At 59.4% G+C, this 17,277-nt stretch overlaps 1 protein-coding gene across 1 annotated transcript; it reads left to right on the top strand.

Annotated features, from left to right (window-relative positions):
• The first annotated feature begins 804 nt into the window (after positions 1 to 804).
• Positions 805 to 17,010, top strand: SAE1 (SUMO1 activating enzyme subunit 1). The gene is made up of 8 exons (XM_032770757.2): positions 805 to 945; positions 2,592 to 2,765; positions 4,100 to 4,242; positions 4,835 to 4,934; positions 8,842 to 8,947; positions 13,234 to 13,378; positions 15,208 to 15,277; positions 16,668 to 17,010. The coding sequence occupies exons 1-8, from the start codon at positions 865 to 867 to the stop codon at positions 16,758 to 16,760; spliced, it is 912 nt and encodes a 303-aa protein (XP_032626648.2). The 5' UTR covers positions 805 to 864; the 3' UTR covers positions 16,761 to 17,010.
• Positions 17,011 to 17,277: the final 267 nt, after the last annotated feature.

Below are 17,277 nucleotides of genomic sequence, written 5' to 3'. Positions count from 1 at the left end.
AGAGTCCTGTGGCACCTTACGGACTAACAGACATATTGGAACATGAGCTTTCATGGGTGAATACCCACTTTGTTGGATACATGTAGACATGCATCTGATGCAGTGGGTATTCACCCACGAAAGCTCATGCTCCAATACGTCTGTTAGTCTATAAGGTGCCACAGGACTCTTTGCTGCTTTTATTTAACTGCTTCCCCTCTCAAGTGCCGTGGAACCATCTGGCTCTGCTGCTGCAGACAGTGCAGACGAGCGTGTTCCAACTGGCACTGCACTCTCCACCATGGATGTTAATGCGCTCTGCCCCAAAAAATAAAGGGAAGGCAGCCTTTTTCTCCTGCATAGGAACATTTCAAAGCTGTGTTGTGTTAATGTTCAGTTGTAAACTTTTGAAAGAGCCGTAACGTTATGTTCAGACTTAAGAACAACCTCCATTCCCAGTTCTTTGCCGCTCTGAGATTCTGCCGTAGTTGAAGGCATTCCTCACCCTGACTGTACTGAGGCCTGGGCAGCAACTCCTCTGCCACGTTTGCTGTGTCCCCAGTCATTGGCGAGGCATTGTAACTCAGAGCCCACTTCACGGAGCAGGGGTGGGGGTGACTAGCAGATCCTAGAGTTGGGCCTCTCTTGCCTGGAAGACGTCCCTGGTTGATTGGGGCAGTGCTAACTGCCTTTCCTTGGGGTGTTGGCCCTGTGAGATGTTGGTTATCGGTATGTATTTCTCTCCTTGCCATCACGTGGCTGCGAACACAGAACCGTTGCCCTCACGTGCCAAGCTCCCTGAGTCTCAGCTGGTGCAGTCCATCCATTTACACTGCCCATGCATCTCGTTACAGGCTGCGAGCATCCCGGGTGCTGCTGGTTGGCATGAAGGGCCTGGGAGCAGAAGTGGCAAAGAACCTCATCTTGGCAGGGGTCAAAGGCCTGACCATGCTAGACCATCAGCAGGTAGGGGCCCTTGGCTTCTCTCGCCTGGGATTTCTGAGCACACAGGTCCCTGCAAACTGCCCCCCCGAGGCATGACCATGCTGGAGCAGAGCAGGAGAGTTTGGTTCTCACAGGTCCATTAGGACAGGCTCATTGCAGGATGAGGCAAGAAGTGCCTATCTGGGTGCTTCTCTAACACCCATCCCAGAGTGTCTTAGAGCCTCATGAATACTATGGATTCTATCCCCACCCACCCCTGTATGCGCCTGGATCTCCTTTTGGGGAGCCATGGGGCAGAGATGAGTGACTCCCCAAGGTCACACAGGAAGTGCGTGGCGGGCCTGGGAATTGAATCAAGGTCATCTTCATCCAGCACCCAATCTCTCGACCCTCCCTCTCAATCTGTCCCTTGGACACCTAGTTGCTTGCCCAGCGGGGCCATGCTTCCTTGCTGCTGCATCATGCTTGCATCCTCCCATGTTTCTCCGACCGCTTCCCGCTGGCCTGGTGCCTGTCGCCCCTATCAGTGCTGTGATGTGCGTAAGGTATGGAACAGGGCAGTTCCGGATGTGCTGGTAGCTTAGGGGCGTGTCGCTTCCACTTAGCTGGGATGGAAGGTGGGTCAGGGTAAGTACCTGCCTTGATTGAAGGTTTGCATTCCTGGCCCCTCTTTGTCCCCGGCGTATAGCATGCTGAGGAGCTGACTTTCCTTCTGGGGCTGGAGCTGGCTGAGCCATTGTTCTCACCCAGAGCTGCCCACTTTAGAAGTGCCAGAGTTTATGCACCCAGGTTCACAGAGGTGGCTGCCGTGCCGACAGCTGCCCTCTACAACAGGCTGGCAGAGAGAGACCAGGGCGTCCCTGCGTGGTGTGTGGAGAAGTCAAACAGGCAGTGTGGCATGGTAGCTAAGGGAACACTCGCCCACAGCGGTGAAGTCAGCACTGAGAAGTGTCTGTAAGGCATGCGGAGACTGCTGTCCATGTGAGTTTGGCGAGGCCTGGCGTGGCCGTGGCTGAGTTCTCTCGGCCCCTGCGTGTGGAGCAGGATCGTTCCCCTGGTCAGAATAGCAGCCGGGGTCTCCCTTGCTGCTCCTTGCGCGGCTTGTGATTCCTAGTGCAGGCGCTAGGCCGCAGTGCGGCTGTGACTCCACATTGGGCACCAGGTGGAGCTCTCAGCTTTAGAAACGCTCTCTAGCAAGGCACAGAGGGCCCGAGGAAGGTGACTGGAGGGAGAGCAGCGAAAGTTGCTGCGTCAGGGAAGCTTCCCCTTGTACCTGCTGTGTGTTCCCTAGTGGGTCTGTGCTGTTCTGAGCACAGCCGGGGTTCTGTGGTGCGACTAGGGGCACTGACTGGTAGGACGTGACTCCCCCAGCTCTTGCTGTTTGACAGCTCCCGCTCAGGCTGGCTGGAATTGCACCATTTAACTCCCAAATGAGCCCCCTTCTTCCTGCCCCACAACTGTTTCTCTTCTCCCTAGTGGCTTTAGATGAGTGTTTTAGTTCCTGTGTGACGAGAACTGTGCTCTGCTAGCAGGGAAGCTGGCCCCATGCAGGCCTGTCTCTCCCGTGTTCCCACTTGTGATTAACGGCCCGTGGTATCGCTGCCTCTCGGGATCCTGCCACTTGCTAACCAGTCAGAGATGGATTGGTTTTATTTCCCTCACCTCAGGTATCGCAGCAGGACACTAGAGCTCAGTTCCTGATTCCCGTGGGCTCGTTGGGCCGCAACAGAGCCGAAGCCTCTTTGGAACGGGCTCAGAACCTCAACCCCATGGTAGACGTGAAAGCTGACCCGGAGAATATCGAAAACAAAGCTGAAGATTTCTTTACTCAGTTTGATGCTGTAAGTGGCAGGAGGGGTGGGGGGTGGGGATTGGGCAGAGGTGTCCTTGGGTGGTTAATTAAAGCTGTTTTAAAAACAGATGTAGTTAAACTAGTATGAACCCCTGTGTAGATGCTTTTAACTTGATCTAGAGCTGGTTCTGTCAGTTTAACTTTCACCCATGCATTTCCAGACAGAAGCTAAACCAACAGGCCAGGTTTAAACCGATTTAAGCACAACCCTGCAGGGATTCACACCCGTTTAACTAAACTGGTTTAAAATAGTATCTTTAATTAACCTGATGCACCTTTGTGTGTAGCCAGGGCTGTGAGTTGGCATGGATGGGGGAGGATCTTGATACCATTTGTTTCCTGTTTGCATGTCCTCTGTTTTGGACGGGTGTGCTTCATTTTTCTGGCTCCCCTGGGCTGGCAGCTTGTGGGGCCATTGAGTTTCCAGCGCTACTGGAAAATTTTCAGATAAAAACTATTCCAATGAAATCCTGAAAATGCAAATTTGTTACCATCACACAGTTAAGCATTGTGACTGGGGCTTCCTTAGTCCATTTCCCTGATTTTTTTTATATCATTTCCTTCAAACCCCCCCCCCCCCCAAATAAAAAAAAAACCCAGTAAAATCAATTCCTGCCCAGCCTGACTTTTGGGCATAAGTTAATGGAGAATGTCCCTTTAAATCCTGTGTCACCTGGCTTCTGCAGAATGGCTGCACGTCTGGTTTGGCAAGCTGAATATCTGTTTGTAAACAGCATCTGCTTCCGTTCTGGCCTGTCTCAAGTCTCCAAAGCTGGAAGATGGAGAGGAGAGAATAAGCCCTTACTTAGCCAGGAGACTTGACCGGAGCAGCTATTACGGCACACGCTGGACGCTGTCTGCTCTGGAATGTGTCTCCACTCAGGGAGTGACTCCAGAGTAGCCATGCTGGTCCGTTGCCCTGTGTGGACAAGCCGTGTGTTTAAATCAAATGAAAAGTGTCTGTCTTTGGCTTTGTTGCCGGGAGCCAGCTGGGCTCTGCCACCTCTAAACTCCTGATTCTCCCTGGAGAGGGGCCTGTTGGAATGAGCCCCCACAACTTAGTGTTCTGCTGCCAGGAGGGGTAATTGATAGTACTGCATGTAAAGCACCGTTCTTTGTCTGGCTGTGAATGGAGGGCTGCCCTGTCCTGCCCAAGACCCCTGCCACTGCCCAGGATGGGCGGGGGGGTGGGTTCACACCCTCCCGGGGCCTGTTTATCTGACCCTAGTCTCAGAAGGGTGGGCAGGGTTGTAAATGTGCAGCTTCTGCTGCTCCTGTCCATGGTGGGGAGAGGATGACTCTGCTGCTTCTGCTTCCTCTCAGGTGTGCCTGACGTGCTGCTCCCGCTGCGTCATGGTGAAGGTCGATCAGATCTGCCACAGAAATGGCATCAAGTTCTTCACTGGGGATATCTTTGGCTACTATGGCTCCATGTTCGCCAACCTGGGGGCACACGAGTTTGTGGAGTAAGTCTGGCTGTGGGGGAGGAGAGCAGCCATCCCCCGAACGCCCCCCCGCTCAGGTGCACTGACATCTGTGATACTAGCACAGGCATGTCGGTAGCACGCCAGGCAGCACCTGTATGTACAGGGAGCAGGCCACGGTGTGCAGCTGGCAGCTGTGCATGCTGGGACCTCATCCTTGTTGGCCAGCCTCCCATTTTAGAGAAGTCACCATGAAGGCCTAACGGGCGGGGGAAGCTAAGTTACCAAAGGGGGGCGGTCTGTGCCCAGTGCTGGGAGGCAGAGGGAGATGGGCTGTAGATGGGTGTAATTGTGGCCACGTGGCTTTGTGTGACAGTTCAGGCATTGAGGCTCTTCTGTGAGCCAACGGATTTTCTTCCACAGATCATCTGCTTCAGGGCGTATGGGGTTCCTCCCCATAGCACACAGCTTTGCACGGAAGCGTTGCAAAGCTGAGACCTAGTGTACCATGTCCAGGACTCGTAGGCGCAGGGCCTGCCGTCTTTCTCATGATAATGTGAAATACGACAGGTTCCGATTCCGGCCTTCCTCAGCCAGGGACTGCCATGGTAAATGTCTCTCCATCTCTCTGCAGAGAGAAGACCAAGGTCACCAAAGCCAGCCAGGGAGTGGAAGACGGGCCCGACACCAAAAAAGCCAAGCTTGATTCAACAGAGACAACCATGGTGAAAAAGGTGTGTGTCAGTGCCCTTGTCGGCCACCAAAGAGCACCCACATTACAGGGAAACCTCAAGTCTGTGTCTAGGTAGTTTCCCCCAGCAGAGGCGCTGGGTCTGTCTGGTGGCGTGTGGAACATAGGATGCAGTTGTTAAGGCAGCAACTTCAGGGTATGCATGGAGAGCCATGGGTGGGATGATCGCTGGATTACACTCCTTGGCAAGGCGTCCTGGAGTTCCTGGCTTTGCTTCTGTCTGCTGGTGGTGAGCCATGTGGCCTGGGTCTGCACCCCCTGTCTCCTTTAACTGTGTGAGCTCAGTGTCATGAGAACATTTCCCTCTCCCTTTGAAATGAGGGGCTGTGATGGCGGATTACCTATCCCGAATTGACAGCGCCTTGTCTGTAGTGGGACCTGTTATCTGCAGGAACATCTCCTTGTCCTGAGATCTCTGCTGTCATCCAGAACTCTGGTCTTTTCTTTATAGTCAGAGCCTAGATCCTCTGGGGGGGCGCTATATGGAGCTCTAAGAGTGGTCCAGTGATAACGTAAGGCAGCCCCAGTTGACCAGAGCCACGGGTGGATGCCATGGGTAATGTACGTGCAGATGATCTTGGGAGGTGTTCGCGAGTGAAGGAAGTGTAAGGTGGCCGCAGAGTTTTCCTCCCCACGAGAATCTCGTTAAATAGCCCCAAGCCAGAAGCTTGCTGTGGAATTTCCCAGCTGTGTGTTCGTGTTTGTTCTGTCAGGCTGGGCTATTGAGAAGCCAGTCTCAGTGTGTGATAAATGAGGCTCGTTGGCCTTGGCCCAGGTCAGCGGCCACGCACCTTGAATGGTAGGGTCCCTGAGTTGGTGCTGTCTAAAATGCAGCTTCTGGATCCAGGCCCCTGGAATAGCGTGTTGGGTGAGTTAGGCCCCACCTGCTCCCCTACTTTGGTTGGGGAGGGATTTTCACCGGTTCGGGAACAGTCCCAAGCATGGACACCACTGTACTGCAATAGGTCATTCCCCTTCCCATCTGGGAACAGCTGTGTGGGTGGAAGGCACGGCTGCACCCTGCTGTAACTAGACTGGTACCCCAAGTCTTCTGCTCCCACCCTAACGCCAGGGCCAGAAGCTGCCTTGTTGCTGCTGTCAGCTGATTGCTAAGCTCCTGTGTAAGTGGGAGGGTGGCTTGGGGATGAAGGGAGAAGGGGGAGGGAAGAGCCTTTCACATGTAAAAGCCTGAGGCCTGGCCATTGTTAGGGACTTGCAGCTGGAAGTGGAAATCCCCCGGCTTTATCTGGCTATGGGGAGAATGCAAGCAGCTTAATGGCCTTTTGTGTCCCTTTCTCTTGCTTGTCAATCAGGGGGCGTTTAGCGCACCTCGCCCCAGCTGGGCCAGATTGGGAGATCTGGGAGTATTCCCCAGATGCCGCTGCTAGCCAGCTGTCGTCCTCCCCCAATCGGGCTGGGATTCCGATCTGTGTCAGATCAGTGTTAGGATGCAGCGGATTCCTTTAGAGAGTTTCCAGCATGCCGATGCCTGGGACGAGTCCCCTCCAGGGAATATGGATCTGAAGGCCTGCGGGGGAACACAGTGCTTCCTGTACCTTCTCTGGTGGCTTTGCTGCAAATTCCCGAGCCTGCAGTGCGCCGGCAGCAGCCTAGTGGGTGACTGCTGGGGCAGTTTCCCCCAGTGACAAAACATGGCAAGCTGGGTTTAGCGCTGCTTGGCGAGGCGAGGCCTCTGCTCTTGTTTGGAGGGTCATCTCTCCTCGGCGTTTCTTGTGACCTGGCTGGTGTTGCTTTGAGGGTCATGTGCCCTCCCGTAGAGTGGGGATGGGGTCACCTCGCAGTCACTCCATCGCCCATTTCTCTCCCCTGCTGCAAGTCTGAATGCAGCCAGGGCCTGGGAGGGTGGCAATCTGCAGTGCTGCGCTTGGCCGCTGGGGTGCCAGAGAAACGGGAGCTCCTTGGCATCGCATTTCCTTTGTGTAACCAGATGTGCTGTGCAGGGAGGCGCAGGGCAGCTTGCACGTGTTCTGCTGCAGTTAGGCAAAAACAGGGAGGTGGGGAATGAAGTATTGGAACCAGTGTTCTAGGGGCATGGGGGCCCTTTGAGGTCGTACACCAAGACTGGGCACCTCTGTCTGGAAGACCTTCTCTAGCTCAGCCAGATGTTCTGGCTGGGACACAGAAGCCTCTGGCCTGTGTTTGCAGGAGCTCAGACTTGATGATCACAACGGTCCCCTAGAATCTCTGAAGGAGGATGATGATAAAATTCCTCAGTAACTACCAGCCTCCCTTGAGCTCTGAGAATGGGGCTGGATACCCCTGCCCTCACCTTCCAGGCATGAGCTGTTCTCCTGAGAATTAATCCAACCGCCTGAGGCAGATGCTCTCTGGGACGCTAGTGGCCTGAGCCCTGGGGCTCTACTCCCTGTTCATACTCTGCATCCTAGGAGCTGGGCGCAGTGGGTGGGATTTTCTGGAGCTCTTCACACTGGCCTAACTCTGAGGCTGGGAGTTTGTCCAGTGATTCTAGCGGGAGCAATTAGGTAGACGGGCATTAACACTCTACTCCCAAGGCTCAGCTTGAAACCTCCCCCTTGTCCCAGCTTGACATACTGCCCAGTCCCTGGGCTCTGGGGGCGACTGGGGGAGTGATACATTGCAGCATTGTGCTGAGGCATGAAAGCTGCAGAGAGAGACTGCCTGGGAGGCTCCCCCGCAAATGACTTGTCCCGTTCCCAGGGTCAGAGCTAATTCCTGGACAGCATCCCTCTTCCGGGCTAGGCTGTGCATTCAGTCCAGCTGTGGGTAGTAGCTCGGCCCGTAACACTGAGTGCTGCGTCTTGCATCCAGCTGTGAGTGCAGTGGTGGTTCCTCTGGTGCTCAGCACTGCATGTAGCCCGTGGCGCTTCTCTGAGCCACTTCCCGTGCGGGGCTGCAGCCTGCATCGCATCTGTGTGTGGATAAGACTGGGCAGCTGGAGCAGATTGCGCGCCACAGCTGGCAGGAGTTAAAGTTTGGGTTTTGGAGACCCCAAGAGGTCTCTAATGAGGTTCCTGTCCGGCTGTGGTCCTGCTCGCTGGAACTGGGGCGAGGGAGAGCCCCGAGTGGGTCTCTTAGCATCCCGGACGTACATGCAGAGTTTGGGAATCGGGAGTGGCGGTGATTGGCAGAAGCCCCTGCAGACTTTACCCACTTAACCCATTTATAGCTCTTCCCCGTCTCTTGCCCCTACAGCAGGCTTTGGACCAAGCACTCAGCTCCCTGCGCTGGGTGGCTAGCTCACTTCTGCCTCCATCACCTGATCTTCTGTTGGTCCCTTCACCTCACACTGAGCCCGGGGCCAGCGTCACTGGGAAGCTCGGGGGTCAGGCCGGCCTGCTGGCTAGGCAGTGACAGCCCAGCACGAACAAGCAGCAGCATCTCCTCCCCTGGCCTGACACAGGGGAGAGGAAAATGGCCTTTGTTCCCCTCCCCTGTGCTGCCCTTGGCCAGGGTTCGATTTGCTGTCTCTGAGCCCCATAGGCTGAGCGTCCTCGTGGTGAGACCCAGGCCCACCAGCGAATCCTCGCCCCACCCTGGAACGTCTTCCTAGCAACAGCCGGCCAGATACCCTGGCCTAGCACGGCGTCCTGCTGCAGAACACCCGCGCACTGTGCTCGTCCTGCCTGGAGGGTGCCCGCTCCACCCTGGGGCCTAGGGGGAGGGAGAAGTGTATGAGGCTTGGCTAGATGACCTGCAGTCCGGGGGGCAAGGCCAGATCCTCAGTGGTGTAAACTCCCCCGACCTCAGTGGGGCTGCATGGGCAAACGCCGGTGAGGATCTGTCCCTGTGTTTGTTCCCTATTTGTTCCACCTCTGGAGGCGGGATGCCGTGGGGGGAACGTTGCAGGGGGGCTCCCTGCCCCTCTCATGCTGGCTTTCCCATTGCAGCGGGTGGTTTTCTGCCAGCTGAAGGAAGCGCTGGCAGTCGACTGGAGCAGTGAGAAGGCAAAGGCAGCCCTGAAGCGCACCGCCCCGGACTACTTCCTGCTCCAGGGTAAGGGACGCCTGGGAGAGGGGTGGGGCTGGGGAGCAGGATGCTTCCCCATTCTGTGACTCAATTTTCCCATCCTTGCAGTGAAGAGCCCACAGGCCCAGCTCCCACGGGGTGCATAGTGGGGGAGGCTCTGAGGCTTTATTCTCCCACACACGCACCCCGGCGTCGGCTGGGCTGGCGTGAGCTCTCTGAATGCTGCGTTCTCCTCCTGGGGAGATGGCTATTCCCAGAGAGAGTTGCTTCTGTCCTGCTCTTGGCTTGCTCGGGCCTCGGCACCCGGCTCGGAGTGGGATCTGCCCTGCAGGGGTGTGTCTGCTCGTCCCTGTCCAGCGCAGGCCTGGCAAGCATGCCTGTCAGCACCAGAGTCTGCCTAGGAAGCGCTGGGCCCCGCTCAGCTGAGCGAGCACGCGGCACTTCCTGTGGCAGGAGCTGGCTTTGATTTGTTGGCTTTGAGGTTAATGCAAGTTTACCATAACAGCAGTGAGCTAAAAATACCTGGGCAAGCGTGGAAACAGTCACGCTCCTCAGAGCGGAAGCGCCCTGCCAGCTGGGAGGGACTGGCCCGGCCCCAGCGTGTGGTTTGCCCGCTGCCTTCTCCCTCCAGCGTGCCACGCTCCGGCGCCAGTGCCCACATGGGCTGCAATCTCGGTGAAGCCACAGCCCCAGGCACGGTTTTCCAGTGACGTGAGCCAGCGCAAGCTCCCAGATTAATTCCTGCACCACTTCTGCCCCAGAGCCGGGGCTGGGAGCTCTTGCCCACGCTTGGCAGCGCCCGCTTCCCCCCCGCACAGCAGGGTGCCCAGAGGGTAAAGACAGGGCTGGGCTCGCTGGGGCTCACTGCAGGTGTAGGACATGCCTGCCTCTCCTGGCTTCTCAGAGGTATCCAGGCCTCCCATCCCCTCCCGGCTGCCTGGCTAGGATTCTTCCTGCTGAATCAGGCTCTGGGGGAGGTGTTGGAGTTGCAGGGCTCCAAGACTCGTGCTGTCCCCAGTGTTGGCCCGTTCCCTCCAGAGCTGCATTGGCTGCTGCTGTGGCCGAAGAGCCAGCGCTGCCTGCCTGCCTGTCCGACGCTGGGCAATCGGCTTAGGCTGCCGCTGAGTCTGGGAGGGACTTGACCCTGTCCGTCGCAGGAGACCGTTTTCCTGCTGGCTGTCAGGCAGCGTTCGGCCTCTGACTGGTGCTGCTCGCCGGTGTTTAGTCCCCAAAACACTTCAAACAATAGGAGAACGTGGCTGTCAGTTGTCAAATTGTCCCAGGGCTCGCAGGCCAAGATAGGACAGGAATGGATTCAAAGCCATCCTTTGAAATTGTGCCGCATTTGTATTCCTTTGTTCTGGCAGGGCCCAGATTGAGAGAGGGGCACCGTGGGGCTAGGGGCTGCACAGGCAGAGAATGAGTGGGAGTTCCTGCCCCAGAGAGCTCGGTCTGAACCCACAAGGGAGACAGTGGGCGGGGATTGAGGCACTGAGAGAGGCAGTGACCAAGGTTAGCCAGCTGGTCAGTGGCAGAGTTGAGAATAGACTCTTAGATCCCTGAGTTCCAGTCCCATCACTCTCCCCATTAAGCCACGCTGCCTGGTACAAGGTGCCTCTGTATTGGCCTAGGTATTCAGCAGTCGCTGGAGCTGTTCCCGGCTCTGCCGGGGTGCTGGCTTCCGGTGAGGGGTTAGTGGTGCCCAGGGCCCCTGTTCCCAGCTCTGCTGGGGCGTTGGCTCCCAGTGAGGGGTTAGTGGTGGCCGGGGCCCCTGTTTCTGGCTCTGCCGGGGCGCTGGCTTCCGGTGAGGGGTTAGTGGTGCCCAGGGCCCCTGTTCCCAGCTCTGCTGGGGCGTTGGCGCCCGGTGATGGTTAGGGGGCCGGAGGCCCCTGTTCCCGGCAGGCTCTCTGGGCGCTGGCTCCCCGTGAGGGATGTGGGCCGGGGCCTGTTCCCGCCTGCTGGGGCACGCTCTCCCGTGAGGGTTTAGTGGTGCGGGCCCCTTTCCGCGCTGGCTCCGGTGAGGGGTTAGTGGTGGCCGGGGCCCTGTTTCCCGGCTTCTGCGGCGCTGGCTCCGGTAGGGTTAGTGTGGATGGATCCCTGTTGCCGGCTCTGCTGGGCGCTGGCTCCCCGTGAGGGGTATGGTGGCCGGGCCCCTTTCCCGGCTCTGCTGGGCGCTGCTCCCCGTGAGAGGTATGTGCCGGCCCTGTTCCTGGCTCTCTGGGACTCTGGCTCCTGGTGAGGGTTAGTGGTGGCTGGGGCCCTGTTCCCGCTCTGCTGGGCGCTGGCTCCCGGTGAGGGTTAGTGGTGGCGGGGCCCTGTTCCCGCTCTGCTGGGCCTGGCTCCCGTAGAGGTTAGTGGTGCCGGGCCCCTGTCCCGGCTCTGCCGGCGCTGGCTCCTGGTGAGGGTTAGCGTGGCTGGGGCCCCTGTTCCGGCTCTGCTGGGGGGGGCGCTGGCTTTCCCGTGAGAGTTAGTCGGTGGCCGGCCCCTGTTCCCGCCGCGTTTGGGGCTTGGGTGGTTGGTGGGTGTGGGGGAAGGGCGCTGTCCCTGTTGAGGGGTTAGTGGTGGCCGGGGCCCCTGTTCCCGGCTCTGCTGGGGCGCTGGCTCCCGGTGAGGGGTTAGTGGTGGATGGGATCCCTGTTCCCGGCTCTGCTGGGGCGCTGGCTCCTGGTGAGGGGTTAGTGGTGGCCGGGGCCCCGTTCCTGGCTCTGCTGGGGCGCTGGCTCCCGGTGAGGGGTTAGTGGTGGATGGGGCCCCTGTTCCCGGCTCTGCTGGGGCGCTGGCTCCCGGTGAGGGGTTAGCGGGGGGTCAGGGCCCCTGTTCCCGGCTCTGCCTGGCGCTGGCTCCTGGTGGGGGGTTGGTGGATGGGATCCCTGTTCCCGGCTCTGCCTGGCGCTGGCTCCCGGTGGGGGGTTAGCGGAGGCCGGGACCCCTGTTCCCGGCTCTGCCTGGCGCTGGCTCCCGGTGGAGGGTTAGTGGTGGATGGGATCCCTGTTCCTGGCTCTGCTGGGTGCTGGCTCCCTGTAAGGAGTTAGTGGTGGCTGGGCACTGGCTCGCTCTCAGGGTTTCCTTCTCTGCTGGTCTGTAGTGGGCTGCAAAGTGCTGACGCTCCCAGAAGATGAGTTAAAATCGCTTCTCCTGTTTGCTTTACCGTAAGTCACTGCAGACATGCTGGGCCTCTTGGCTGCTTTCCCAGCAGCCCCCAGGATCCCGTCAGATGTGGCAGGGGAGGTAGCCGCCCGGTGCCAGCCTGCCCCCTCATTAGCGCCCTAGCAGACTGCACGGATGGCAGGCAGACAGCCCAGATAAACACCAGGCTGAGAAGCTGCCTGTGCTCTCTGCCCTTCCTGGATCTGCTGATGTGATTTGTGCTGGGCTGGGAGTTGCTCCCCTGGCTCCGGGAAGATGGCTGGCTGGGACTATACTGACCCCTCGGCTCTGTTGCCCGCTGAGCCAACAGCTCAAATTAATGGAGCGGACCAGACCTAAGGGCTTTGGCCTGGGGGTGGCTGTGAACAGTAACGAGCTGGGTCAGGGTCGGGGTACGGAGAGAACCAGCCTTCAGAAAATACTGGGAAGTGCCCCAGAGCTGCCCTGTGGGAGTGACCGTGGCGCTCTGGCACCGATGTGCTGGGAGGGGGTTTGGCAGGGAGCGCAGCTGCTGAATGGTTTTGTCAGAGCCGCAGCTTCACCTGGCTAAATGAGAACCCATCTGGCTGGTGGCACTGCCTTCCCAAAGCTCTCTGCGTAGCTCTTCTGCTTGGGGGACCCCGGCGGACAGTGAGCGTGTCCCTGTTTTACAGACAGGGCATGCAGCAAGCCAGCGATGGGAGAGTCCTGCCCCAGCCCTGTGCTCGGGTCACTAGGCATGGCCTCTAGCCATGTCTCCCCTGAGTTATTTGCTATTGGCAGTGCCCCTGCCATCTGAGATCAGGGCACCGTATGCCCAGCATGACACAGGCAGCCAGTCCTCTCTTGCCAACCAAACAGGTCTGATGAGGAAGGTGTCTGGGAATAGGTCCTGTCCCTCCTGACCTCCAGGCCAGTGCTCTGTCCACTGGTCCAGGCTGCCTTCACCTGTCATGAACAGTGTGCATGTTTCTCTCTGGCCCAGGCAAGGGGCAGCTGTGCCAATGTGCTCGAGTGTGCACAGGATCTGTAGCAGCAAGTTTTACTGCAAGTGGAGTGTGCTCTAGATTCTCCCATTAGCGCTTTTCTCGGCCCGAGCGCAGTGAGGAATCTCGTTGGTTATCGGCGAGGGTAACGAGCACAGCCCCAGGGATTGGGATTGTGACCTCCGCCTCTTCCCCCCCCAGTGCTGCTGAAGTTCCGGGCGGATAAAGGGAGGGACCCGTTGCCAGAGAGCTATGCCGAAGACGCCGAGCTTCTGCTGCAGATCCGAAATGAGGTGCTGGACTCCCTGGGCGTCGGTGTGGGCCTGCTGCCCGATGACTTCGTCAGGTGCGCTGGTTTCCCTGCAGTCTGGTGTTGAGCTGGGATTGGGCCTGGGGCCCAGCGTGCTCTTCAGTCCCAGCTTTGGGAGAGAACTTTCCCTTGGCTGAGGACCACTGTCCATCCTGGGGGCTCCTTGCTGCCCACGTGTGAACAGGAGCAAAGCAGGTCCCAAAGAAAGTGTCTGTCCAATGGCCTGTCTGCCAGATACCCCCACACACCCCATGTGTCCCCGCTGCATCCCCGGGGAGCTGCCCCTCATCAGGCACTGGAGCGTGCATGTGCCCACAGGTACTAGAGTGAAAACTGGACTCTGTGAAGCACCTGGGGCCTGTATCTGGCCTGTGAGTAGCTGCCTGGCTCCAGAGGACGTCTCGGCCTCTCTCTTCCGTGGGCGCGGGGATTTCTGGGGGATGGAATTGCCTTTCCTGTACCAGCTCTGCTGGGGTTCAGGGCCTCTCCCTGCGCTGTGAGGGGGATGCTTGCTGCAGACCAGCCCTCCCATGGTCTGGGCCCAGCGTGGGGCCATGCTGCTGTCTGCAGTGCTGCGCCAGCCCCACAGCGAGGAGCGCATTGCAGGATCATTAACCTGGCTCTGATCCTCTCTGGGCAGCCGCAGTTCTGCATCAGCAGTGATCTGAGCTGTCTGGCTGCGTCACCCCGTGGGTGAGCACAGAGCCTCCCGGCCGCGCCTGGTCGGGTCGTCTCGTGCACTGCCTGTTCTGCCCTGCTTGGCTGCGTCGGCCTGACAGGGATGGATGGGCTGCTGGGAAGGCTCAGCTCCTCCCTGCTCTCCCGGGCTGCCTGCGACCCTGTCTCTGCAGCTTCAGGGAGACCCCAGCACCAGCGAGTCCTGGTGCTGAACAGCCGGACGAGGGGTGGACACAGTCCCAGACATCCTAACCCAGGGAACTGCCCCATTGGGTGGAGGGGCCCCAGGGCAGTGACGCTATGGGCTGAGATGGCCCAGCTGAAGCTTTGGAGCTGGGGCAGAGATGGCCCCAATCAGCCCTGAGCACATGGGAGAGACCCGGGTACCTGGGCCGGGCAGAGCTGTAATGGGGGGGCCAGGGCAGATGCTGCAGGCGGATGGGGGAGACACGACTCCCACCCCCTGACCCTGCCGTCCCTTCATGTGTGGGCTGGAAGGACCCTCCCTGTGCCCCCGGATTCATTTCAGCCTGAAAATCCCACCCCGCATGCATGTTGCCACACGCTGGCCTGGAAGGCGCAGGCCGCTGTGCACCGGCAGGAATGGCGGGAATGCGCCCGGGCACACGGCAGATATGTCTGGCCCTATTTTTAGAAGGGTTGCGTGCAGCATGTGAGAGGCTGGGACAAGACACCCGTGTGGCTGATAAGCTCCTGGCAGTGATGGCTGCTCATTGCTCCCCCCTGAAGGCCCTGGACCCGTCAGGTCTGGTCGCATTGGAGTGTATCTTGGGCCCACTACTCGACCCCTCTGGCTATGGCCCCTGTCTCACTGCGCCCCTGCCCACCTTTCCCATCTCTCAGGGCCTCTCCCAGATCTGGGGGTTGGGCCAGTTGACGCTTCCCCCTTAGCTCAGTCCTCGCTCTGGTTCTCTGCCCCAGCCTAGGAGTGTTCACTGCTGGATCTACCAGACATGCTCTTTGCAGACCTCCGGCGTTCCCTATGCCTGGCAGGGTCACCCGTCGCCTTCCTTCCACTGGGCTCTGTGCCTGGGCCAGTGACCCTCGGGCCGGGCTGGAAGTCTGGGAGGCTGGCCTGGGGCAGCCGGTACCATGTTGGCACTGGGACTCAGTGCTGAGCCAGCTGAGCGCCTCAGGCATTGACCTGGTGTGTGTGCTTCTTTCAGCTATTGCTTCTCTGAAATGGCTCCCGTCTGCGCAGTGCTTGGAGGGGTCCTGGGACAGGAGGTCGTCAAGGTAATGGGTGTGCGGCTAGGCCCAGCTGTTGGAGAGGGAGTATAGCCATGGCGGGGGAGAAATTTACCCGCCATCCCGCAGAGAGCCAGTGGCAGAGCTGGGATTGAACCCAGGAGTCCTGGCTCCCAGCCCTCCCTGCTCTAACCACTACACCCCACTCCCTTCTCAGAGCCAGAATAGAACCCAGGTGTCTTGGCTCCCAGCCCCCCTGCTCTAACCATTACACCCTCCTCCCCTCCCAGAGCTGGGGATAGAACCCAGGAGTCCTGGCTCCCAGCCCCTCCCCCCTCTGCTTAACCACTAGGCCCCAGTCCCCTGCCAGCGCAGGGGATGGAACCCAGGAGTCCTGGTTCCCAGCCCCCCCATTTCCCCTGCTTGTGCAGACAGAATGGGTGGGGACCAGGAAAGGCTGTTGCGCGGAGGTGGCCCTCTCCCACTCTGGGCCGTGTGGATGCTCTGTGCCCCAGCGCCCCCTCCCAGCTGCCTGGCACAGCTGCTGGGCAGCAGCCTGTTAACTGCTGCTGGGGTCTGGGAGCCATGAGCATTCCTGGGGCTGGGTGTGTCTGGAATCCCCGCCCAGCCCAGCTTGCTTGGGAAGCTTGGTGCCCTCACCCTGCAAGAGGCACGGCCAGTTGGGGCTCTCCCTCCTCTGGGCCCCTGGTGCTGCTGTCTCCCAGCAGCCTTGGCTGTGACGGTCCTGTCTGAGCCCCAGCTGCACTGCTCTGCTAGGACCAGGGGCCTGGCTGGCAGCTCGGGGGGAGGGGATTCCTCTCCCTTCCCCCTCTGCTCTCTGGTCAGTCAGCTGGGAGGGGGCTGGGGGTCAGGACTGCTGGGTGAGTCCCAGCCTGCCACCAACTTACTGTGTCCTCGGCTCCCTGCCTCTCCTGGGGGCTACCTGTGGTCCTGCGCCTGGGAGGAAGGGGGGCCCTGTCTCCAAACTCCCCTGGCCGAGAGCCACTCTGCAGCGGGATTAGTGCTGCTTCAGCTGCTGGGCCCCTACCCGACCTCCTGCCCCCTGTGCAGGGGCTGCTCCCCGCTGTGCTTGCCCCCACGCTCTGCCCCCCACAGGGTACTCAGCTGTCCGTGGGTGCTAGACATGGGTACTGCTGCTGTGGCTTCCCTGTTACTCTGTGCTGGAACAGACTGCTCCTGGGGCCAGGTGAAAAGCAGTGTGAGCTGGCACGTGCCCTCAGTTCACCTGCTGGCTGAGATTGGGGACACTGGGGGCATGTGCGCCTGGGTGAAGCTTCTCCACCCCTCCAGGAGCCGCCCATGTGTGGTGAGGGACTTGCCTATAGAACCTCCTGGCAAGGAGGGTGGAGGTTCCTGGAGCTGGGATTTCGGCACTAGCCAGGCTGTAACAACGCCCTTCCCCCCACCCCACCTCCAGGCCCTTTCCCAGCGGGATCCACCCCACAACAACTTCTTCTTCTTCGATGGCATCAAAGGGAACGGGGTCGTTGAGTGCCTGGGTCCCCACTGAGCCTGGAGCCAGCGCGTCAGCCTGCAGCTTCAGTTCAGCACCCGGTGCCACTGGAGCCTCCCTGCAGTGCCTGGCCAGCTGCGGCGTGGTGCTGCTGGAGTCCTGCTTGCACCACATTCCCCTCTGGCCACCGTAGGCATGGCCCCCATGCGTGCTGCGGGGCGCAGCCCTGTGCTGGGGGAGTGGGATGGGGACATAGCAATCCCTCTGTGTGTTCTCCTGGGCTCTCGAATAAACTCTCTTCTTCCCAGGCTGGCTCTTTTCCTTCCAGGGCGGGAGCCCCCTCTCCCCAGCTGTGCTGCTGTAACCGGTGGCAGGCGGCTTGTCACACCAAGCTGTCCAGTGCTGCTGGGCCCAGGCCCCCTCGGTCTTAGCGGCTGCTGGCATGGGTCCTGCTTTGCCCTGCTGTGGGGGAAACTGCCTCTGTGCATCTGCTCTGAGCCACTGCTCGGGGGAAAGGGCACAACCAGGCCTGTGCAGGGCAGGCTGCCCAGCCTCCTGGTGTGGGGCTGGGGAG

The sequence above is a fragment of the Chelonoidis abingdonii genome, chromosome 11 (genome assembly GCF_003597395.2).
Source record: "Chelonoidis abingdonii isolate Lonesome George chromosome 11, CheloAbing_2.0, whole genome shotgun sequence".
Classification (NCBI taxonomy): domain Eukaryota; kingdom Metazoa; phylum Chordata; order Testudines; family Testudinidae; genus Chelonoidis; species Chelonoidis abingdonii.
Note: the sequence above shows the minus strand (reverse complement) of the source record. Positions and strands in the feature narration are given on the sequence as shown.